The sequence below is a fragment of the Oryzias latipes genome, chromosome 24, assembly GCF_053564925.1.
Source record: "Oryzias latipes strain Hd-rR chromosome 24, Olatipes_Hd-rR_3.1".
NCBI classification, from domain to species: domain Eukaryota; kingdom Metazoa; phylum Chordata; class Actinopteri; order Beloniformes; family Adrianichthyidae; genus Oryzias; species Oryzias latipes.
Genome location: NC_136260.1, coordinates 19,112,856 through 19,136,441, shown reverse-complemented (window position 1 = coordinate 19,136,441; position 23,586 = coordinate 19,112,856). Strand labels below are relative to the sequence as shown.

Here is a 23,586-nt window from a genome sequence, read left to right as displayed (position 1 = left end):
AACTGGCCAGTGAGATTTTTATTTTGTTTTTGTAGATAGTTGAAGTTGAGCAAGAACTCAGGACAAAGTTTGAATAATAAGACTTTAATCCAGATGAGTTTCAGACACATGTACACCACATTTTAAAGCTGGGTCACATGAGGGGGGTTTGTTGAAATGGGAAACACCCACCAGGGAGGTAACCATGACATGAATCCATGTCACACCTCCACGACACAAACACACTTTGAGATCTACAACCTTTAGCTGTACAGCATGCAAAGCCACTGAATGTGTGACAAGATATCTACAGGCTGACCGGTCATATGGATCACCAACATCCACATGTAAACATATTCTTTGTTGTACATGTATATGCTTATTTTATTTTGTAAGACTCTTAGTCTTCTTCTGAAGTGCCACAGATTTAGTTCCTGTACACAGACACACATACAACGAATCACGTGATGCACACACAAATCTCTCTCAGGAAAACAGACACAGCCAGAGAGGCACAAATAAATAGGATGACGCGTGGCGTTTGCAGATCTGCAGAGTGCTTCATTCGAACAGCATGTCTTCGTCCGCCTCCTCCGTCAGAATGTTGGCCGGCTCTGCGATGGGACCCAGAGCGGCCAGGCGAGCAGCGATCTCCAGCTCGGTCCTTTCCCTGAGCTGCTTCTTCTTCTCTTGAATCTTCTTCAGCCTGGCAGAGCAGAAAATCTGTTAATATACTGCAGACTAATAAAGCTGTGGGTGAGCAGTCAGCTGGGAAAGAAAAAATACAGCCGATAATTCGAAGGGAAATCCCAGTGCTATGTTAGTAATTCAAAACCAGATGAATCCAAACAAAGACATTTTCTAAGACGGTTTAAATTAATAAATTAATGATGCAGTTACAGAAGTTCACCTGTAGAACTCCTCTCGCTCTCTTTCATCCAGCTCGGTAATGATGTAAGTGAGAGTGCGATCGATCCTGGGAATGATCACTGCAACGTAAAATAAAAGACAATTAGGGGAAAAATAGACTTTTTCTCTAAAGATTTTAAAAGGAAAATGGGTCACGTGTGAGTCTACCATGCTCTATAGCATTGACACGGCGGTTTGTGATCTTTATGGCTTCATCCAGGGTGACAAAAGATGTCTGCAACACAAGACCCAAACTATAAATCCACTATACAGTAAATGCTACAATTATATAAATTGCTTTGCTTTAAAGGTTAAAATTGTGTTGGTGCAGAGGTCATAATAAAATGCCATTTTGTGTTTAAAACCTTTCAGAGGAGTACATTAGCTGTACTGGGAGGATACTGTTTGGCAAAGGAAGTATTTTATTTTGAAAGCAAGTCATACAAGCTTCTGTTAAAAGTAAGAAATAAATTCGCATTTTGAGAAAACGCTAGTTATAGTTCTATTTTATTCATGTCAAAAAATAAATACATTTCTTATTTATTATAAAAATAACAATGTAATGAATACAAACCAAATTTTCAAAAGAAAAAAAAACTTTGTGGTTCCTGACAGATTTGGATCAGACCCAAATGGCTCCAGACCCCTTTGTTAGAGTAATGTTGCAACTGAAACAGCACCCCCTACCTGTAAGGAGGCCAGCTCCACCAGCAGCTCAACAGCTCTAGCATAGTTCCTCTTCAACCTGGAGAGCTGCTCCCCTCCTCTGGCCAGACCGGTGAGCTCATAACCTGCAGGTCACACACGGCGAGGATAAGGACGCTCCCACAAAAGCTAAACCAGACATGTCAGAGGAGGAACACGCCACTTACTGTCGCCCCCTTCTTGGTAGTGCTCAAACACCGGGAGGGTGACACCTGAAAAGGATGAATACGGAGGATGTGACAAATGTATCCACATTTCTCAGAGTGGTGACAATTAGAGGATGCGTGAGCTAACCTGCAACGTTATCTTTCTTTGCCCGAACCTTCACCTGGGCTTTATTGACATTCTGGATTACAGTTGTGCTGCGGACGGCGAGTTTAAAAAACATTTAAAAACATACATTTAGAAATCACATTATAAATGCATATTATATGAGAAAAATCTAATTTGCATCAAATAATAAAGAGTTAAGTAAATATATTTAGCTGGAGAAATGTGCCAGATGTCCCATTTTACTGCATTTCTATTCTCACCTAAAGTCTCCTGCTGCAAATTTGGCTTCAGCCAAAGAGAAAGCAGCTTCCCTCATCACCTCTCCCATCTTGGTTTTTGTCTAAAAAACATGAAATATTTACGTTTAGAAAGCTCTGTGGTCACTTATTTGACTGTTTTAAGCCAAATCGATCAACAAAAATTTCTGTTTTGATGTCATTTATCACTTGGTTTTTTTACTGACTTCAATTATTTTGCGAAGGATCTGACGAAAGCGCATAGAGAGGGCGTCCGATTTCTTCTTCAGCAGGTTGCGGCCGGTCTGAGCTCCTTTCAGCCGAGCCTTCATGATGGTCTGAGCCCTGCATACACAAGAAGAGCAAAACACTTTAAATGTGCTTTATAATATATCACATCATTTAATGCATTCTTTTTGCAGTCAAAAAATTTGCAACTATAAGAGAACTTTGCAAAAAATGTATAAATAACTACAGTAATATTTTCTCTTTTTCAACTCAAAAGCACTTTAAACTAATAGTTAAAGACAGTGTACAAGATAAAAAGCACAAGAAATGTTTTGAAAAACCGCCAAAGGTACATAACTAAAATGTAGAAAAATCTAGAATTTGAAAAAGTCATAAAAAAATAAAGGCAGAAAAAACATTTTGCAAGATCAACAGGTGGGTTGTGTTGTTTGAAAAACACAAAGGAGGCCTGACTACTCTGCGAGGACAGCAAAAACCACCATTTTGGAGTAAAACAGAGAATTCTGTCTCATTTCTAAGGAGTGTTGTGACCAAAAAAAATGTTAAGAAACACATGGACTTTACCGCTTTTTTGATCTGGCTCTAAGACTTGAATTTATTGACTTGTTTTTGCTTTTTTTTTTTTTTCCATTAATGGGTCCAAAAACCAACACTTGTGTCTGAATCTGTTGGGTTAAAATAACCTGCAACATTTGAACTATTGAACAAGGAAAGAAAGACAAACAGACCAAGGCTGCAGAAAACGCCTTTGTTTATACAGACACTTATTTATGTGCTGCACAAAATAGTTCCCAAACAAAAATGTAGTGATATTCATGGAAATCTAACAGCGCCCGTTCATGTTTGGTGTTACACCCCCCCCCCCCCCCCCCCCACACACACACACACACAAACATACACACAAACAAAATCTTCCGGCGGGCGCCGTGTCACGCACTCAAGAACGCACGCAGCTTGTAATGGAAAGGAATAATTAGAACGCAGTAAATTTGTCGTATTTCCTGGCAAGACAGAAACTTCTATTGTAGAATGAGGATGTGTGTGTGTTTCTGAAACAGCGCACGTGTTTGTGTGTAGATAGAGTGTGCACGTGCTGCATGCTTCTCAAAGAGGAGAGAAGGACAAGAGTGATAAAAGGTTTCCCATAGAAACCCTTGAAGTCTGAACACAGGACTAGCAGAAAAAGTAGGGCATCACCGCACCTTTTTTTTTTTAAAGGTTTTTTTTTTTAAGTTTTGCATTACTGATAAAAATATATATATATACATTTTGTGTGATTGTTGAGCCATTCATTTATGAAATGTAGCTTTTATATATTTATAAGGATTGAATAATAACAGTGTTAAGATCTTTTTTGTAAATAACTAACGTTTAACGTACGCGATCCTTTCAAAATAAAATACATGTGAGTGTCAAATACGCTCCTCCTGCTGCATCACCTTTACTTGCAATTATAAGAACTTTGTCACTAAACAGCAAGAAAACAATATTGTGCATCTGAAGATAAGAATATGTGCTTTACACTTATTCTAAAAAAAAAACTGCTCTGACACATTAAACCTTATGACATCTGCCTGCTTTTTCAAAGCCAAAGAGCCAAAATGGAAGAATAAATGAGCTGCTTGTGGCTCAGGGACCTCAGGTTGCAAACCTCTGCTCTGATGTCATGTAGGTATGTTATTAGAACTCTGACAGAAGGGCAAACACACAAATTTAACGTTTTTTTTGGTCTGGAAAAGAGTCGCCAAGCTCTAAATTTGAAATGCAACCAAATTCTCGGTATTTGTTAATCTCAAAAACAACTATCTAATTTAACACGAATTTGAGTCCCCTTGTATGAGCTAAAGCAACATTTGCACTGGAACAGGTTTCTTCAGACAGAAAAACCTGTGAGTGACCAACGCAAGATGTTGGAAGCATCACATGACACACAAGGCGGCTCCTTCCTCTTTAGCGTCCAGACAGCACGAAAAGTCGAAACCATACGTGAGAAACACGTTTATGTAAGAATCAATCACAAACAAATAACCGATAATCAGCTAAAAACCCAATGAATCAATGAAATAATGTAGTTAAGCTAAGTGAGTTAGCAACTAGCAAGAAAAACAAGGTGCTTACATCCTGGACGGGAAAACGTCGATCCTTTCTTTTCCAGACATCTTCTCGGCTTTTGCAGGATACGATCTGAAAACGGGGCGTTGTATAAAAATGTGCTAAACAGACAAACAAACAACCGTCTTCATTCGGGATTAGTTGAAAGACTAAGGTAACTGCCGTGATCTTGTTCGTCCGTGATGATCAGCTGGCCTCTGGTCATGTGACTGCCCCAAGCTCGCACTGCACATGCGCGAAGCGATAAGCGCTCAAGATCTTTTCCGGGTCGAGCAGCTAGTCCACCTATGAATGCGAGCTAACGGCCTCAAATAATTAGCTGAAAGAAGTAGAGGGAACCAATATTTAGAGCACATAACATTCAAGTGTGTAGTTCTGTAAGCCCACGACACAGGTGAGTTGTTATTGACAGAAAAGAAGTTCGATGTTTAGCGTTAAAACAGGCGGTAGTCACAGCTAGCTGGCTAGCAGTTAGCCGCAGCTACATTGCACGCGCCACACGTGAACCCGGTGGTTAGCCAGGCAGCTAGCACGCATTAAGTCAATCCTTTTGTGTTTAAATAAATATCGTAACTCTTTGTGATTGATTGCGCATAGATAGGCACTTTCAAGTAGTCAAAGTGACCTTTTACTCGTTTGATAAATGCCTTGTTTTGGTTCTGTTCGTGCTTGTTTGTCCGCATTGCATCATTTTTATTAAAATATGAAACAACGAAAATAATGGATATTTAAAGCCTTATTAGAACATTACTAGATATATTTTAACAATATAGCATTATGTGTTATGGAAGAATAGATCGTTTCACTTCCTAGAGGAAATTACAGGATCTTAGATTCTACTTTATGGTGGTAGAAATTCAAATTTTTAGGCAATTCAAACTAAATTGACAAGTTCTTGATATGACTGATTAAAAAGTAGATACATATTGATTGGTCCATTTAAATGTTCATCCCAAACAGATGGTTTTTCTTTTTGCTGTGTTTACCAGAGCTAAAAATCCACTTTCATGCAATCCAGTCAGTATTTTTCTTAGTAGTTTTCCTATAAACTTCTATCTTAGCTATTATAACCTCAGTACTCCTTTTTATATGTTTACCGTACCTCATTTTAAATCCATCTCAATCTGGCTTTATATCACAAAAACCCAAATGAGCTCACCATTCTGTTAACATTCTTCAAACTTTGACTAGAAAATAAATAAGAATGAATTTATGCTGAACAATGAAATGAAAATGTTTCTTTTTAGCATAAGATGTGTTAGATTTGAACACGGTTTTGATTTTTGATGTTTTTCGACAGTGATGCCGGGGCTCAGCTGTCGATTTTATCAGCACCGGTTTCCAGAGGTGGAGGATGTTGTGATGGTGAACGTGCGTTCCATCGCAGAGATGGGCGCGTACGTCAGCCTTTTGGAGTACAACAACATTGAGGGCATGATCCTCCTGAGCGAGTTGTCCCGTCGGCGTATCCGCTCCATCAACAAGCTCATCCGCATAGGTCGCAACGAGTGCGTTGTTGTCATCCGAGTAGATAAAGAAAAGGGTGAGTGTTGCTGAATGTCTTCATAATGAGGGGTAAATCTTTGCAAGTGAATGCCTTTTTTACTGTTTTCAAATTCCTTTCTTATGTTCATTTTCTTCTTTTTTTTCCAGGATATATTGATTTATCAAAAAGAAGAGTTTCTCCAGAGGAGGCCATCAAGTGTGAAGATAAATTTACCAAATCTAAAACTGTATGTTTTTGTTTTTTTCTTTATGAAACCTTTGTTTTCATGCTGAGTAGACTGTCTTGTGTTTGCAGGTGTACAGCATTCTGCGACATGTGGCAGAAGTGCTGGAGTATACCAAGGATGAGCAGCTCGAGAGCTTGTACCAGCGCACAGCCTGGGTGTTTGATGAGAAGTACAAGCGGCCCGGTTATGGAGCTTATGACGTCTTCAAGCAGGCTGTGTCGTAAGTCCAAACAGAAAAGTCACAAATATATAAATACTTAACCTTTGTATAAGTTTTCAGCTTTTTCCTCCAGAGATCCTGCCATTCTGGATGGCCTAGACTTAACAGAAGAGGAGAGAGCCGTTCTGATCGATAACATCAACAGGCGACTCACTCCACAGGCCGTCAAAATCAGAGCAGGTTTGTTCTTTTTGGTCATTCCTGTTCGACAACAGGAGAACATCTTAATGACTCTGCGTCTTTGTCGTAGACATCGAGGTGGCGTGTTACGGGTATGAGGGCATCGATGCGGTGAAGGAAGCTCTGAGAGCCGGTCTCGGCTGCTCCACAGAAGCCATGCCCATCAAGGCGAGCCACAAACTGCGACTTGTTTTTTAAAATGTTCTCTGAAAACTGTTTAGGTTGTTCAACCAAACTTTTATTGTGGTCTTGTTGTCGTAGATCAACCTGATCGCTCCTCCTCGCTACGTGATGACGACCACCACCTTGGAGCGCACAGAAGGTCTGTCTGTCCTGAACCAGGCCATGGCTGCCATCAAGGAAAAGATCGAGGAGAAGAGGGGCGTCTTCAACATCCAGATGGAGGTGAGAGACTTTTATTTTGAAACGTTCACTTTTTGTTGTGCACAAGATAACACAAAACATGAACAAGAAATGTAATTAGACTCAAAATGTGAAAGGAAACTTTTCATTTGAGGCTGTCAGTATGCAATTCCCAGTCAACTATAAGATCAATTTTTGTCTAAAAATGTGGAATTTAACCGCAGCTTGCAATAATTTTAAGTACACTTAGTCAAACTGTCACTTAATTTGTTATTTTAAAAAAATTAATGATGAACTTGTATTTTTATAACCGCAAAATACCACAATAAGACGTCATTTAGTTTAACTTTAATGTTTTTCAAAACAAAAAACAAAACAACCTGCTACTTAAATGTTTAAACAAATGCCCAGAAATAGGATTAGAAATGTTATTAATTTTGCAAATGTTTGCTATTTAGAATGATTCTGAACAATCTGTGTATAGAAACTATTTTGATTCAATGTTTTGAATATTTGCTGAAAGGTCTGTTGCACTTTAACATTTACTCTTAGCATGAAAGGAAGCTGTGATCGATTTGTTCTCCATGAGCTGTTGAATTTTCTCAGCTTTAGAGTTTTTAAACTTTTCTTTGTCCCAACAGCCCAAAGTGGTCACAGACACAGATGAGACGGAGCTCGCCCGGCAGCTGGAGAGGTTAGAGCGCGAAAACGCAGAGGTGGACGGAGATGATGATGCTGAAGAGATGGAGGCCAAAACTGAAGACTAACCCCGTCGTCTGAGAGAAGCTGATGAAATGTGGACCGACTCGGCCGCAGTTGCTCCGCCCCGATTTCACGACTGAATTTTCTGGTATTTTACTAGTTTATTGGAAAACATCCCTGTTTTTAGTATCGAGAGGCAACAAAAGCAAAGCCTTAGCCAAACATGGAGATCCAGATGGTAAATTTAACACATGGATTCGAAATAAGATAAATTGAAAACGGTGGCCTTCACTCGCCGTCCTTTGACTTCAGTATCCATGGCGCTTCACCTTTAAGTCACATGATGTGACCGCCTGGAAGGAAATGCAAAGGTTTGTGTGGCAGTCGGGGAATTTGTGTGCGAGTTCTCTTCCAGTTTCAAGGTGTTATTCATGAAACCAATAAAGTTCTGGAAGTTTTGATCAAGTGTTAGTTGTATGAATTAGTTTTTCTGCTTAAGCTCCATATATTTGATGACTATAAGGTAATGAATGACACTCTACCACTAGGCCACTGAGCTTTTTTGTGTATTTCGGCAATTAAACAGAATCCAAACTAGAAAAAAAATCAATTTTAATCATAATACAAAAAAATGGAGAGTGCCTTCACAAATTCACATCAACATTCCCAGCTTCTGTTCCTATAGTGGTTGTGAGGTGTGCTTCAGGAGAGTCCCCGTCCAGGATTTTGATTCAGAAATGACATTTCACAGGATGGATGCATTTTGTGATGAGGTGGTCTGTGGACAAGAACATGACGACTTAATAGGAATCTCAAAGGGGTGGAGAGAGTTACTGACAAAGAAAAAAAAAAGCACTTTAACCTTTTCACATCATCATTGTTACTACAAACATGTGCCTGAAAGCAACTTTAGCAAAAGCATTGAGTTCTCGGTGTCTGAAACGACTGATGCAAATGTGAAAAGCAGCCAAATGAGTCACTATATTACAAGAGGGAAGGAAAGTCTTCATCTAGTGATTAGACTTATTTTACCAGTCCGATTTTCTTTGCTTCCGTTTCATAAATGAGCAACCGCCACATCTTCACTATGAAGACCTCAGCTTCTTCATCCAGAACCTACAAACAAGAAAAACAAACTTTAATGATGAATCTGACTCACTGAAATAACCTTTAGCTAAAGGCAGAAAAAAAAAAGAAGTTCAGAAGTTGTCAAGTTTCTGAAAAATGTACTTTGGAAGGTCATCTTTTTGGTTCTGTTTTTGGAAAGGCAAAATGGAGAAAAAATATAAATACAGATTTAGTCAAATCTGTGGGACTCACCATGGCAACATCATCCAAAATACCTTGTGGTGTGCTGTGAGCCATCACCTGAAATCACAGACATGTATGTTAACTTTACTGTTTTCTTCTCTCTTAAAATATTAAATAAAAATAAACACTGTTTTATATTGCGTACCTTTGAACACACAAAGTCCACTAATGTTGCTTCTTCCTCGCCAATATACTCAATGATCTTTTTATTGATCCACGGCCGGACGCGGCGTTCCATCAACGTCTAGAATAGGAAAACATAAAGGTTCATCAGTATCCAGTCTGTACACATAAAGAAGTTCAGCCATGACGTCAACACATTGTCCGTACCGTGTCCACCATGCTCCAGTCCAGCGGGTAGGTGAAAAGCTCCGGTTTTGCTGTCGGGATCTTTTCGATCAGACTCTTGATGTGCTTGCGTTTCTCCTCGGCGTTGGCTCCTTTGATGCCCGACAGCCCTGCTCCTTCCACGTCAAGGCTCTTGTCGTCGTCGTAATCCAAAGGGACCAGCTTCCTTTTGCGAGGCTGCTCGTCGGCCTCCTCCTCGTCAAACTTGTTGAAGACGCTGTCCACTGGGAGTTTTTTCCTTTTGCCCGCGGTGGTTTGGCCGGGGCTCCCCGTAGCACCTGGAGATGACAACATCATTGGTTAAGGCTGCTCTGATGGTTTTTCCAGCTTTGGACAGGTTTTTCAAACTCACCTAGTTTAAGGCTGAGGCCGATCTTGGGCCGGTTTTCATCTGGTGGCAGAGCATCGGGGGGGGAGTTCTCGTGAGGGATGATGATGCCGCACGGCGACTCGTTTCCCGGGGAGTTGGGGGACACGTTCCCGCTGGCCGAGGACACTGAAGGTGCTGCTGTGATGGGTCGCATCGTGGGCTTTAAGCATGGTTTAAAGGCGGGGTTCTCTTCATCGTTGTCATAATCCCCCTCCTCGCCCTCCTCCACCTCGTTGTCAGAGAGACGAGGCTGTGGCCGCACCTCCGGCCTTTCCTGCTCCGGTCTGCGGTCCCGGTGGTCGCGTGAACTTCTGTAGCGTTCTTGTTGCACCTCTGGTTCTGGCTGTTGGATGATGGGAGGTCGTCTCAAACGCTCCTCCTCTTCCTCCTCCATCTGCACCAGACATTGAAGCAGACAAGCTTATATTAATCCACATTTTCTAGATAACGGGGTCTACTAGATAAAATATAGATATTCCCAGAGGAGCAGAAATGCAAAAAAAAAAGGGAAAGCTGATGAAGTGACCTTCACAGAAACAGATATCATGCCCACTCACTGCCACCAAATATGGTCAGACAAAAACAGAACAAATCATACTCTGCGCAGCTCTGCGTCTGGGTCTGGATGTCCCTCTTCTAACAGCCTCTGTCTGATCTCCTCCAGCTCCTCCTTCTCCCTCTTCCTGTCTCGCTCATCCACCTCGATCTCCTTCTCTCGGTCTCTGAGACGCTTCTGCAGTGCACTGCCCCTAGAGGTCACAATGAAAACAGCAGGCTTTAGAACAATGGCCAGTGTTTTTGTGAACTGCAGGTAAATTCAGATTGGAAAACATGATTTTAAAAAAAAATACATTCTCATTCTAGGAGCCAGAAAAGTTTCAAATGTAAACAGTTTTTTTAAAAATATATTTTACAAAAAACAGTTAAAGTCTGTTGATTATCTGTAGCTGTTTCTTTGTTGCTGCTCACCTGTAGTATTTGGGGTCATCTCTTTCATCATCGTAATCTTCAAGAAACTCTTTCAACCGTTTGCCTTCTTTCAGCTAAACGTGGAAAAGAACAAAGTTTTTATTATTGAAAAGGTTTCTTCATATCTGTGGGCTCCAGCAGGACAAAGAAAGTCAACAACAGGACATTTAAGTCATCCTGTTAGACTTTGAATCTTTTTTTTTTTTTACCGTTTCTCGACGGCGCTCATCTTCTCGCTCAGTGTCCTTTGCATAATCCCGTGCCTTTTTTCGCTCCCTGAGCTCCCAGTTCTTCAGACGCTGTAAAAACAAAGCAAAACCTGAAAATACGGACAGAATAAAATACCTTTTCTAAGCTATCAGCTAATGAAGCATTTGAGGCTCTCGGGTTGTTTTCTTTTTACCCCAGTCAGCGCCACAGTAGGCTTCCAGTTGTTACAACTACTACTTGTTTTTCTATTGTTATTTTTTGTTAGAAACCTGTTTTTATAACTATTTTTTTTTTACACATATTGAGGTGTGCCTGCTGCACCTTTTGGGACCGATTACCACCACTTTCCAAGTCTAAAGCGGTCTGTGGGAGCACTGCACAATCAGCTGTTGTCGCTCGGTAACAACGAAATGCTGACGGAGATTCTATTCTGTCAGCTATAAAGACTTTTCAACTGGACTGGACAGTAATTATTGTTTTTTAAAAGTGTATTTTTAGTCCTGTTTATTATCTGCCATTTTAATAGAGTTACAGTAAGAAGTAATTTTCTCATTGTGGTATCAATAGAGTTGTATTCTAAAAAACTGTGAAATGCAGCTCATACGTCTGCTTCATCAAGTCTGAATGGTGGAGGTGAACTACTTCCCCATCAGCCTGTCCCACCTCCTGATATGCTGCTTCCTTGTCTCGGAGTTTTCTCTCCAGCTTCCTGCGTTCGTAAGCCTCCTCTTCGTCCTCTTGGTCCCGCTTCTTCTCTCTGTCTCTGTCTCGACTCAAACTCAACTCTCTGAGAAAATAAATGGATAAAATACTGTTAGAAACACGTCACAGTCCTCTGCCAAAAAGGAAATTGTTGGAAAAAGAAAATCTTCCTTAAGTTTTAAAACTGAATAAAGAAAGATTAGACCTACATTGAACACAATAATTAGGCTTCTAGCAAAGTATTATTCTGTTAAAAGAAGCTTGAAATGTGTCGTACTGATTCAAATAAAAATATCCAATCCCTGTTTAGGATACAACATCCGACTCCAATCAAGTCTGATCAGGCCGGGTTTGCAATCACATAATCAGATTGGGTCATTCCTGATGATTACCTCATATTTTTTAACATGTCTCCTTAAATTCATGTCCTGTGACTTCAAAGATGTGCATAACTCTCTGCATGATTAGGATTTAATCTCTTCCATCCTGGTGTGACAGCAGGTTTCTGTCTCTTTACCTCGATCGGCTGCGGTTGATGCTCACGTCCAGAGTCCTCTCTTTTTCCCGTTCCCGCTCACGTTCTCTGGTCCTGCGGTCCCGGTCTTTGTCTCGGTCCCTTTCCCGTTCTCTCTCGCGCTCTCTTTCCTTTTCCTTTTCCCGCTCCTTCTCCCTCTCGCGGTCACGCCGCTCCCTTTCCCGCTCGCGCTCTTTTTCGCGCTCTCGTCTTTCCCGCTCCAGCTCCTGCCTCTCTTTCTCACGCTTGTCCTTCTCCTCCTCCAGTTTCTGCAGAGGAAAACACAGACGGGGTCAGCTGGTGCCTCTCAAGATCCCAATGAGTTTGTAGTAAGCTTTAAAATGTGCACAGACCAAGGGATTTCCAGGTTTGGATGTTTCAGAGGAACATAGGCTACTCTGATCAATGCAAAGCTATGTTCCTGAACGGAAAATCCAGAGGCTCTCCCTCGTCATTTAATGCAACATGCTGCTAGAATCCTGCAACTACAACCTAGCTAGACTGGAAACCCCTTATATGGTTGAAATGTTCTGTGGACCATCATCAATTTAAAGCACTCGTCAAAAAGGCTGTTTTTTGTTCCTTAAGAGCCCCTCTTTAAGAAAACAAAAACAGAAAAACAGGCTTTTGTGGAACTAGTTGTTTGTGACTTACAGGTGTTGAACTATGGCCTCAGCCCTTCGCTGCCCCTACAAGCCTTTTAAGTTAGGCCTGGGAGGAAAGCAGGTCACACAGTATACAAGGGAAACATGTTATGGGATTCTGTCTTTCTAGAGCATCATAGAAATCAACAACATGACATTTTGTGTTGTTCTGTAGAAATGAACAAAAAAAATGAACATCAGTGACATTTCTGCACAGATAAATAAAGTTTTAGAAGCAGTCTTACCCCGCAGAGGTCTTCAGGCGCTCTTCTCGACTCATTACTCACACAAACACCACAAATCTGCACAGCCGTTACACACAACGCCTTCGGGCAGTTATCTCAACATTACATCCGTAAAATAATAAAAGTCAATAAAAATGTGTGACTTCTACTCTTATTTGGGGTCATATTTAGGTTATGTTAGCTCATCTCCAATCAAAGGTATTGAGTATGAGTCAGAGAGACTGACCTGTGAAAGCTTTGGGTGTAACAAAACAAACTCATGAAACAAAACACGGTGGATGTTAATGACTGGAGAAATTCAGAACTCTGGTTATAGTTTAACGTCACACCTTAGGATGGGAATAGGGTTTACATTTGTTGAATTTTTTTTAAGTTGCTCAAATCAATTTCGTTGGTTTATTTTTATTTTTTTAAAGCAAACAGGATATAATAAACCAAACGCACTTTGTTATCACGACGGATTATATAGACAAAAAGGGTTTTTAGGGATGTCGGCAGAAAAGAGAAATATGGATCGATGTCCAAATTGCATGAATTTTGAATAACTTTGACTAGAATGTCAATTCTCTCACATCCCTACTGTTAAACAGTCATGTCAAAGCAGCACTAATGTCTTTAAATTGGAAACCACAGTACAAGTAAAAATAAATACTAAAAACCAAAAGAAATTCTACAAAATTGTAAGAAATTTAGTCAACCTTATCACTAGTTCTGTACAATTTGATCAAAGCTATTGCCTAAAAAGTTAAAATAAAAGAAAATAGCAAGATAATATATAAAAGAAAAAAAAAGATTCTGTCAGACAATGATGTTAAAATGGAAGAAATCAACTCAATTCTCCTAAAGTTTAAATACAACCATCATAGTTTGGGTCTGTTGGTTAACTCTACATTAATTAATTCTGTAGTTTGAGGACTCTGGTCATCTTTGACCTCTATAGTAACTAAAACTTTTGTTTATATTAATGTTTACAGTTTTCACAAAACGTTATTTTTCAATGTAAATATTCGTCAATTGGGGGATTTATTTTGATTTTTAATCAGCATTTTTATTTATAGAACATAATGAGACCTTTAAAAATTGATAAAAACGGACAAAAATGTAAAATCAATCAAAAAGGAACATATAAGACAGAGGGAGTGACTCAGATGATGGAGGAGATCAAACGGCACACTCAGAGGACGTACCTTTTCAGTCTTCAGATCATCATACTGCTGTGGAGAGGGCGTCCCCGCTCCACACTAGCATAATAATGATTATATTAAACAATAACTGCTGTGGTTACTGCATCTCTGAGCTTTGACTTCAACACCATTAAGACAGCAGAAATCATAGAGGACTAGCACCGGTTCACTGACTCCATCTTTCCAGGGATCTGCCAATGTGCTCATAAATCCAGGAGCAGAAAAGGGACGTGTTGCTGCATAGTTGGCTGAATTTAAAAGGAAATCTTTGATGCCCTGGCCACAAAAAGTGCAGTGCAGTTGCCCCGATGCAATTCCTCAAGAGGGGGACGCCCAGTGTATGTATATAATAAAAGAAAGGTGATACTTACATCCTATCCTGGCAACTTTTTCCAAAGCTCTGTGATTCATCTTGCTTTAGTCACCATATGATCACTATCATAATGGTGGGGTTTAATGAATAGATTAGCTTTAAAGTAACTTTACATTGTCTCCATGCATTTTTGTGATGAATGAAGAAATCAATCTCTATTGATCACACCTAAATAGTTTCACTCCGCTGATCACAGGTTTCAAATCAGGCCTGTGGTGTCAAAGAAAGCTAGCTCTCCTTTATGCTTTTAAATGTGAAAATGTCACACGGACGCATACGTATATCTAATTGTGTACATATTAGAGGCAATCATTGTGTGTGTTGCTGAGATCCAGTGCTGCATATGTATCTATATGTGCAAGCTCAAGGAGTGAACTATGTGAGCAGAAACCTGCGATGGTGACAAAAACAAAGAAAATACTTTACCTTGTGAGTATCGCGAAATTTGCTAATCTCTCTAGAAATCAGGTCTCTCTTGTCCTCTTCTATGTCGATTGTATTGATGTCATCCTAAAATGAAAACATTTTTAGTTCCAACACAGAAATGATGCAACATTTTTTAGTGTGAATAATTTCGGCTTACTTCTTCTTTCTTTTCCTTTTTTCTCTTCCGTCGCTGGGACTCCTCATCCTGAGAGGGAGCGTTGAGTTCAGCAGCATATTCCCGCATCAGTCCATCAATGGCACCTTTGACAACCTCGTCTTTCTTCTTAGTCTCCTCATCCAGGACATCATCATCCCCTTCATCCTCCGGTGCTTTATTCTGTCAGGAAAAGAAAGACTTTTAAATGTTGCAATAATTGAACCTTTAACACAAAGTGGGACTGAAATGAGGCAGTGCTGGAGGTGTTCGATACGGTTTTCTTGGAGGAGAATCTCATACCCCATTTGCAGTTTTCTTCTTGGCTTTCCACTCATCCAACTGGGCTTTAGTCTTTGCATCCACCTTCACTAACAGGTTTTTGTCGCCTATCTGTAGATCGTGAAGCAGCCGTAAGGCTCGTAATGTAGATTCTGGCTCCTTGTATTCACAGAAACCAAACGCTGAAACAAAGTTTCATGAGAATAGATTAACCAGACACATTGTTATTGGTTCAATAAATATAATGACATAATTTTAGACTGCTTTAATTTAAAAAGTGTAAAAAAATAATAATAATAATGCAAGTTTAGCTACCTTGGAGTTTCCCAGAAGCACCCTGGACTCGTTTCCAGCTCAAAACAATACCACATTTCTGTAAAAATAAAAGCCCAAAGAAAAAAATGTTAAAGGACAACATAGTCAAATATTTGCCTCCTTTAGTTCTTGGGCATAAATTTACATTAGATTAATTATTTATTTGTTTTTTTGGCAATACTCTGACAACTTACCGCCAGTAACTGTCTAATGAGCATATCTGAAGCTTTCTCTGATATATTCCCTACAAAAACTGTAGTGGTGGGACCACTGTTCTCATCATCTTTGGCCCGCAGGGCAGAAAGATCCCTCTTTGGAACCGGAGGTTTACTGACAACTGGAACGGATGACATCATTACTGCAGAAGCAGGTGCCATGATGCCCATATGAACCGGAATCATTGGAGTTCCTGCATTGAAAACAAAAACAAAAATTAATAAATAAAATTTGTTGGTTGGTTGGTTGGTTGGATGGCTGGCTGGATTATTAATTTCTGTTATAAATTTGACAGCATTTGATTAAATATTGATCCTTTATTTCATATTCCAAAATCGATTTAGTTTAGTTTTATTTCAAATGTGCATTGGTCTACTTACATTCTAAAATAGTTAGGATTATTAACAGAATAAACTTTGTTTTAAAATAAAACTACAACAAGATGCCTTAAAGGTAAATAAATTCATTGCACAAATGAAACACCTAAATTAAAGTTCAATTTCATTCTAGTCGATATTTTTTAAACAAGTGACCCCGAAAAAAAAACAAGTTTAGAAGGTTTAAGTGAATAAAAGGGTTCTTACCTGCAGGGAAGCCGGCATACTGAGGGGGGAGACCAGGAGGGGGCAACAGCGACCGGTTTAAATGAGGAGGGAAGGACATTCCGAGAGTGAATGTGACCTAATGTAAACAAAATAAACTCCATTAGCAGTCTATGTAAGACTGAAAACTAAATCAATCCAACAAATTGCTAGCATTTAGGGCTTAAAACTTATGTCAAAATTAGCTTATTTGCTAGTAGATGAGAAGACATGATTAAATTGATGGTAAGGTAGGGACTGGAGCATAGATTCATTTAAACTTAAGTGCATAAAGTTTATCTAAACCATCTATATTGGTGAAATAATGTTTAAACTTTCATATGTCAATAATTTAGATAAAAACGCGGTTACCAAAAACAAGCAGCTTGGCGTGCTAAAGCTAACATTGAACACGCTACACTAGCCGGTGACACTAAACAGAGTCAGTTAGGCTAACGTTTGCAATAGCTGACGTGACCTAACAAACAAAGCTAACTTTGTTTTTTGAAATAATTAGTATAGACTAAATTTAATACATTACAATGTTCTTACCCTTAATTAGGTCGTGTGAAAATTAGTAAAAACCAACAGTAAAATTGGTAATATCTTTGAAGGGAAAAATCGTTTACGTCTCTAATGGCACTAAACTAGCCCACGAGCTAGCTGAGAGCGTTATCAACACTCACGCATGCGCACTATTTACCAAAGGACAACCGCACTTCTTTTGTGCGTCGGGACATTGCCCGTGGACGGGGCTAAAGTTCTGCTCAGTACACCAGTGTTTATGTTGTGAAAAATGTGTCTTTTACTACAAAGGCTCTCTGAATCTGATTTATTTGCATGGTAAATGATCATGTAGTTAATATTTTAAATTAGCTTTTTTTATAGGAAAATGATACTAATCATTCCAAAATTTCTATTTTTCTACATTTTATAATTTTACTACATGCTAATGAAATTTCAATTTGTTCTGCATAAATGTTTGTGTTATTTAACGTAAGCCTATTAACAATGACAAAATTAGATATTTGACATAGTTTTATTTACATTTTGTTTAACCACGTTCAATTGGAAGTGCCGTCATTTTGATTTCAATGTTAAAATATGTAAAATAAATCAATAACTAAAAAAAGTTTTTATTAAAAAAATATTTGGCATATTTATTTTTCATAAATGTAAAAAAACAAGCCTTTTAAAAAGTTTTGACCAGTCATATTGATTTATTTACAGTAAAAAAAGAAATAAAGGTGTCATTGATCAAAATGAGGTACAGAGCGGCAGTTGTAATTTCTGTGGCAACCAATAGAATGCGAAGTCAGCATGTGACAACTCGGTGACGTCATGTTTAGGCGGGTTTTTCATGGAAAGTGCTAGAAGAAACGAAGCACTCCCCTTCGGTATTCTTCCATGTGATTACAAAGACCTAGAGTGTTCGTTGATTCCGTAAAAAATACAGCGTGCTTTTAATTTTTGACATCCAGATATAGAGATTCTATACAAATACTTTTTTTTTTCAACAAAATTTTGACACATTTTTAGAATTTAGACAATTACTAAACGGAAGCTCGTAGATGTAGTTTTTGCTGTATCTTAAATAACCGCTAGATGGCAGCAAAAATCAAATACGATTGATTTTATTCTTAGTTTTGTTTTTAATATAATAAATTTATAACGTTTAGATTTTACCTCCTTGGCCAATCAAAATATTGTGCATGCTATTCCACTATAACTTTTTATCTGTTGATATAAATAATTACATATTTTTCTGGAGGAGCACAGTTAGTTCGAGAAGGAGCGCCGCGGAGGGATCTTGTCCTGCACTGAAACTCATGAGCATATAGATTCGGCGTGCAGCTCCAGAATCCTCCTTTCTTTTTCCTGCGTCAGTGAGCGGCAGGGATAGCACTTTTGTTGCATTTTATTCAAGAAAAGCCAACATAAGAAACAAGGTATGTCTTGGTAATTCACTTCATATTGAGGGAAACCAAACTTTAAATGGTTTATTATTATTCTACACCGAATGTTGAGTCATTTAACGGGTTTTTTTGTTATTTGATTTCGATTCACGTGGTTTGTTTAACCTTGATTCATCGATTAAAAGCATTTCTGACATAGCGGGTTTACTATTCTTAATTAGTAATGGGCTTTAGGTTAAATCTTGTACTAGTGACCGAAAATAAGTGGTGGGCTTTTGCCGCATCTTGTAGGCAGACAGAAGGTATGGAGATTTATTATTGTGAAGGTTGGTTGTACCTGACTGTTTAAAGAATAACATTACCATAGTTTAACGAGCGATTGACGTGTCTTTGTGTATATTTTGCCAACGAAGGATTCTAGATGGACTACTAGTTTAGAATCTTACACCCAGAGTGTGTACATCATGTACATCTTGCATAACCGACACAGGAGTGCTCGTGGTTTTTCGGGGTGATGGTAGTTTTGGGGGCTATTTTTTTGCAGTAAAGCTCCTGAGCGATAATCCAAAATCGTTCGATCTTGATATTCACGGAAGCTTCGGGTTTTTTCGGTTTTAGTCGGCACGTGCTTGCAGCGTCCATTGTCCATGCCTCGCCGCCATGTTTCGCTGCACTTCCGCCCGTATGTTGTAATCTGATGGCAGGGATCCGACTCTGAACCGGTTTCTGAATTGTGGTAGTTTATGGTTTAAAATTATTCATTAAAAAAAATTAAACTAAAAACTACAATCTTAGTAAAATAATTGGCAGTTTATTACCGTATTTTGCGTATTTGTAAGATGTTGTGCTTTTATTTTGGCGTTTCCTGTTGGTTCATCCCATTATTAGTCTGACGCTGTTTGTTGCAAACCTGTTATTTCTTATGCAGATGCCTGAAGAAATGCACCAAGAGGAGGAGGCTGAGACCTTTGCCTTCCAGGCAGAGATTGCTCAGCTGATGTCCCTGATCATCAACACCTTTTATTCCAACAAAGAGATCTTCCTCAGGGAGCTGATCTCCAATGCCTCTGATGTAAGTCTGCAGCAGTTTACGTAACATCGTATCACCTCTGTGTCAATACAGTGAAATATCTTGACGCTGAATTATTTTTAGGCTCTGGACAAAATCCGCTATGAAAGCTTAACTGATCCCTCCAAGCTGGACAGCGGCAAGGATCTGAAAATCGACATCATCCCCAACAAGGCTGACCGCACCTTGACCATTGTTGACACTGGAATTGGCATGACCAAGGCTGACCTTATCAACAACCTGGGTACCATTGCAAAGTCTGGGACAAAGGCTTTCATGGAAGCCCTTCAGGTATTAATATAAACAGGCATAAAGGGGAAAAATACATATACACATTTATATATTTTTTTAGCAGAAGTGAATACAAATTGTGGAACTTTGCCGTTTTCTTCAGGCTGGAGCCGACATCTCCATGATTGGTCAGTTCGGTGTGGGATTTTACTCTGCCTACCTCGTCGCTGAGAGGGTGGTGGTTATCACCAAGCACAACGACGATGAACAGTACGCCTGGGAGTCCTCTGCTGGGGGATCCTTTACCGTCAAGGTCGACAGTGGTATGGATCTTCAAATATTATAATTATGGTGCAACAAACTAAAATCTGACTGTGAAACATTTGTTAACCTCTACAACACTGTTCTCAGGCGAGCCCATTGGCCGTGGAACAAAGATCATCCTGCACCTTAAAGAAGACCAAACGGAGTACATTGAGGAGAAGAGGGTCAAAGAGATCGTGAAGAAGCATTCTCAGTTCATCGGCTACCCCATCACCCTCTTTGTAAGTGATTTGTTTGTTTTTTTACAAACATATTTCTCACTAATAGAAGCTTATGTGGAGTTGTACGTGGTTTATCTATAGGTGGAGAAAGAACGTGACAAGGAGATCAGTGATGATGAGGCAGAGGAGGAAAAAGAAGAGAAGGAGACCAAGGAGGAAGGTGAGGACAAGCCAAAGATTGAGGATGTGGGCTCAGATGATGAAGAAGACGCTAAAGACAAGGGCAAGAAGAAGAAGAAGATCAAGGAGAAGTACATTGACCAGGAAGAGCTGAATAAGACCAAGCCCATCTGGACCAGAAACCCTGATGACATCACGAGTGAGGAGTACGGCGAGTTCTACAAGAGCCTCACAAACGACTGGGAGGATCACCTCGCTGTGAAGGTAAAATAGAGGTTTGGGTGTCTTCTGATCGGCTGATGGAACCTCGTGCTGACGTGTGTTTCTCTTTTAGCACTTTTCAGTGGAAGGTCAGCTGGAATTCAGGGCTCTGCTCTTTGTTCCTCGTCGTGCACCTTTTGACCTCTTTGAGAACAAGAAGAAGAAGAACAACATCAAGCTGTACGTCAGGAGAGTCTTCATCATGGACAACTGTGAAGAGCTCATCCCAGAGTACCTGAGTAAGTTTTAAATCTCTGTTCCACCGGATCTGAAAGGAAATGCACAGCAGCTTTAAAACGTTTTTGTTTGTTTACAACAGACTTCATCCGTGGAGTGGTGGACTCTGAAGACCTGCCCCTCAACATTTCAAGAGAAATGCTGCAGCAGAGCAAGATCTTGAAAGTAATCCGCAAAAACATTGTCAAGAAGTGCCTGGAGCTGTTCGGAGAGCTGGCAGAAGACAAAGAAAACTACAAGAAATTCTATGAAGGTTTCTCAAAGAACATCAAGGTATCTCAAACATATCTGAAGCTTTTCTAAATGATGCCTATAAACTGATGGATTTTTTTTTTCCTGTAAACTTTTAAGGTGTGAAAATAAATCGACACATATTTAGCGTGAAGCCTTGGAATTGGGCAACGCTTGCTGCATTACCCAGAATTTAGTTGAGTAAATCGATCACAACTTTTATGTTCACAGCTCGGCATCCATGAGGATTCTCAGAACCGTAAGAAGCTGTCTGAGCTGCTGCGCTACCACAGCTCCCAGTCTGGAGATGAAATGACTTCCCTCACAGAGTACCTTTCTCGCATGAAGGAGAACCAGAAATCCATTTACTACATCACTGGTAGGTTTGGCTTCCAGTCCATATGTTCTTTTGTTGATTCTTTTGGCACGACTTAAGTTTTTGTTTTTTGCCTCTGAAGGTGAAAGCAAGGACCAGGTTGCCAACTCTGCTTTCGTGGAGCGCGTCCGCAAGCGTGGCTTCGAGGTCCTGTACATGACCGAGCCCATCGACGAGTACTGTGTTCAGCAGCTGAAGGAGTTTGATGGCAAGAACCTGGTTTCTGTCACCAAAGAGGGCTTGGAGCTGCCAGAGGATGAGGAGGAAAAGAAGAAGATGGAGGATGACAAGGCCAAGTTTGAGAACCTCTGCAAGCTCATGAAAGAGATTCTGGACAAGAAAGTAGAGAAGGTTGGTCTCAAATAAGAAACTGTGCTTTTGCTCCTCATTTCTTCACCATCATTTCCTTAACTTCAGTGGTGTTTTGTTTGGAAACAGGTTTCCTAGTGGTAACTACTTATATTGGTGAGTTCATACAGAGTAGAAGTGGCCTGTAGAGTTTCTAGCGTTGCCTGATATTTGAGTTGAAAGGGTTTGGTTTTGCAAGAGCCTGATAAGTCTGACAGCGACGTGAGTTCTAACAATGTTTGTCTTTTGAGGCTGTGTCTAACACTCGATGAAATCAGCATCACACAAACGGCCTGAACCGCATGCGTGTATTGCATTCCAGTGGTCGGTTTTCTCAAACCGATGCTTACCTTCATGCCTTCTACAGGTGACTGTCTCCAACAGACTGGTATCGTCCCCCTGCTGCATTGTGACGAGCACTTACGGCTGGACGGCAAACATGGAGAGGATCATGAAGGCCCAGGCTCTCAGGGATAACTCCACCATGGGTTACATGATGGCCAAGAAGCATTTAGAGATCAACCCCGACCATCCCATCATGGAGACCCTCCGGCAGAAGGCTGAGACCGACAAAAACGACAAAGCTGTGAAGGACCTCGTCATCCTGCTGTTCGAAACTGCTCTGCTGTCCTCTGGCTTCTCCCTGGACGACCCTCAGACCCACTCCAACCGCATCTACAGAATGATCAAACTTGGTTTGGGTACGAAAACACTCCAGACTATAAATATCTTTGTTTTAAAAGGTTCATGTCAATAATTGGAGGTCTTGTCTCCAGGTATCGACGATGACGACATCCCCACAGAGGAGCCCGCCTCCACATCTGCCCCAGAAGAGATGCCACCCCTGGAAGGAGATGCTGACGACGATTCGTCACGCATGGAAGAGGTCGACTAAACTTCCCCAAACTTCACACTTTTAAGCCTCACTTTCCCAGAAATCCATCTATTATAAATTCTGTAACTAAAAAATCAAGTAGGCATTCCTGTTGTGACGCTCTCGGTAAGAGATCCTCACACTGAAAAACCTTGTTTGAAAGTAGGTTTGTTTCTGCTTGCAATGTTCATGGTGACGACTCATTTTAAACTCCCCTGTTGCACTGTGGTTTACTTGTTCGGTTGATGTGCAAGTTGGGGAATGATGCATTCCATTCCAAATGTTTGGGGGGGGTTCTCTTCATGTGCAGCGCTGCATGGAGAGAGGACTGTAAGATTCCTTTGCCTGAGGTCAGGTTTGTCTGTGTTCAGTTTTGTTTTTGCAAAAATAAAGAATATTGTCCCTAATGTCTGTTTTTGCACTCAATACTTCTGATTGGCCACAAGGTGGAGCCCTTTCATATGCAACCATTCGACTGGAGTTTAAAAATGCTGCATAAAACTGTCAGTGTTTACTTTTGTAGTCATTAAATTTGGCAAGAATTGTTAGAATCTTTACTTCAAGTCGTCTTTGCATTTCTGCAGTATTAGGGAAATCTAAGGTTTAAAAGGATGCAAACATCCTTTACTGTAGAGGACAGTGCCATCTGCTGGCAGAAGGCTAAAAATCAACAAAGAACCAACAACCAAATGTTGTTCATAAGAAACTGAGGATTCTACTTTAATATGAATCTGGGGAACCCTAAATTTGCAACTTTTTTTAAGTCCAAAAATTTTCAGGATTGCTTCAAAAACCAAAGGTTGCATTTTTAGCAAATCATTTTATAGGGTTTTATTTGGAATAATGTGCTTTGCCTGGAATTGGGGATATTTA

The 23,586-nt window shown here is 40.0% G+C and overlaps 4 protein-coding genes across 6 annotated transcripts; 2 read left to right on the top strand and 2 right to left on the bottom strand.

Moving 5' to 3' along the window:
• Window positions 1-68: 68 nt before the first annotated feature.
• atp6v1d (ATPase H+ transporting V1 subunit D) lies at window positions 69-4,697 on the bottom strand. Its single transcript, XM_004083429.3, has 9 exons — window positions 4,470-4,697; window positions 2,330-2,447; window positions 2,127-2,206; window positions 1,888-1,955; window positions 1,761-1,805; window positions 1,576-1,679; window positions 1,057-1,123; window positions 890-968; window positions 69-685 (listed from the first exon to the last, which is right to left on the bottom strand). The coding sequence occupies exons 1-9, from the start codon at window positions 4,508-4,510 to the stop codon at window positions 541-543; spliced, it is 747 nt and encodes a 248-aa protein (XP_004083477.1). The 5' UTR covers window positions 4,511-4,697; the 3' UTR covers window positions 69-540.
• Window positions 4,675-8,126, top strand: eif2s1b (eukaryotic translation initiation factor 2, subunit 1 alpha b). Its single transcript, XM_004083428.4, has 8 exons — window positions 4,675-4,857; window positions 5,764-6,006; window positions 6,117-6,196; window positions 6,265-6,416; window positions 6,490-6,596; window positions 6,667-6,764; window positions 6,858-7,001; window positions 7,601-8,126. The coding sequence occupies exons 2-8, from the start codon at window positions 5,766-5,768 to the stop codon at window positions 7,724-7,726; spliced, it is 948 nt and encodes a 315-aa protein (XP_004083476.1). The 5' UTR covers window positions 4,675-4,857; window positions 5,764-5,765; the 3' UTR covers window positions 7,727-8,126.
• A 130-nt stretch (window positions 8,127-8,256) lies between these two features.
• Window positions 8,257-17,218, bottom strand: rbm25b (RNA binding motif protein 25b). Its single transcript, XM_004083430.3, has 18 exons — window positions 17,058-17,218; window positions 16,509-16,605; window positions 15,903-16,117; window positions 15,709-15,766; window positions 15,415-15,575; window positions 15,115-15,294; window positions 14,958-15,041; window positions 12,089-12,354; window positions 11,533-11,656; window positions 10,869-10,958; window positions 10,660-10,733; window positions 10,289-10,439; window positions 9,673-10,084; window positions 9,303-9,598; window positions 9,118-9,216; window positions 8,982-9,029; window positions 8,694-8,777; window positions 8,257-8,439 (listed from the first exon to the last, which is right to left on the bottom strand). Exons 2-18 carry the CDS (start codon window positions 16,585-16,587, stop codon window positions 8,407-8,409), a joined length of 2,454 nt encoding a protein of 817 aa, XP_004083478.1. The 5' UTR covers window positions 16,588-16,605; window positions 17,058-17,218; the 3' UTR covers window positions 8,257-8,406.
• Window positions 17,219-17,856: 638 nt separating this feature from the next.
• Window positions 17,857-23,120, top strand: hsp90ab1 (heat shock protein 90, alpha (cytosolic), class B member 1). Of its 3 annotated transcripts, XR_002293264.2 has the most exons (13): window positions 17,857-18,454; window positions 19,350-19,493; window positions 19,575-19,781; window positions 19,885-20,044; window positions 20,133-20,266; window positions 20,348-20,650; window positions 20,721-20,886; window positions 20,967-21,157; window positions 21,347-21,494; window positions 21,574-21,842; window positions 21,930-21,956; window positions 22,207-22,540; window positions 22,616-23,120. XR_002293264.2 is itself a non-coding variant. In XM_004083431.4 (12 exons), exons 2-12 carry the CDS (start codon window positions 19,350-19,352, stop codon window positions 22,732-22,734), a joined length of 2,175 nt encoding a protein of 724 aa, XP_004083479.1. In that variant the 5' UTR covers window positions 17,857-18,454; the 3' UTR covers window positions 22,735-23,120. The 3 variants fall into 3 exon arrangements, 2 of the variants coding, with proteins under 2 accessions (XP_004083479.1, XP_020570462.1); XM_004083431.4 differs by lacking the exon at window positions 21,930-21,956; XM_020714803.1 differs by lacking the exons at window positions 17,857-18,454; window positions 21,930-21,956 and having other exon boundaries at window positions 19,344-19,493.
• The last annotated feature ends 466 nt before the right edge of the window (window positions 23,121-23,586 follow it).

Coding starts and splice junctions, on each gene's coding strand:
- hsp90ab1 (XM_020714803.1), top strand. CDS start 19,344: ATGCAGATGCCTGAAGAAATGCACCAAGAGGAGGAGGCTGAGACCTTT. Junction 19,494..19,574: donor TGATCTCCAATGCCTCTGAT/GTAAGTCTGCAG, acceptor AATTATTTTTAG/GCTCTGGACAAAATCCGCTA. Junction 19,782..19,884: donor CTTTCATGGAAGCCCTTCAG/GTATTAATATAA, acceptor CGTTTTCTTCAG/GCTGGAGCCGACATCTCCAT.
- atp6v1d (XM_004083429.3), bottom strand. CDS start 4,510: ATGTCTGGAAAAGAAAGGATCGACGTTTTCCCGTCCAGGAT. Junction 1,956..2,126: donor TTTGCAGCAGGAGACTTTAG/GTGAGAATAGAA, acceptor CGCCGTCCGCAG/CACAACTGTAATCCAGAATG. Junction 1,806..1,887: donor AAAGAAAGATAACGTTGCAG/GTTAGCTCACGC, acceptor CATCCTTTTCAG/GTGTCACCCTCCCGGTGTTT.
- eif2s1b (XM_004083428.4), top strand. CDS start 5,766: ATGCCGGGGCTCAGCTGTCGATTTTATCAGCACCGGTTTCCAGAGGTG. Junction 6,197..6,264: donor AATTTACCAAATCTAAAACT/GTATGTTTTTGT, acceptor TTGTGTTTGCAG/GTGTACAGCATTCTGCGACA. Junction 6,417..6,489: donor GTCTTCAAGCAGGCTGTGTC/GTAAGTCCAAAC, acceptor TTTTTCCTCCAG/AGATCCTGCCATTCTGGATG.
- rbm25b (XM_004083430.3), bottom strand. CDS start 16,587: ATGTCCTTCCCTCCTCATTTAAACCGGTCGCTGTTGCCCCCTCCTGGT. Junction 9,217..9,302: donor ACTGGAGCATGGTGGACACG/GTACGGACAATG, acceptor TTCCTATTCTAG/ACGTTGATGGAACGCCGCGT. Junction 9,030..9,117: donor TGGACTTTGTGTGTTCAAAG/GTACGCAATATA, acceptor CTGTGATTTCAG/GTGATGGCTCACAGCACACC.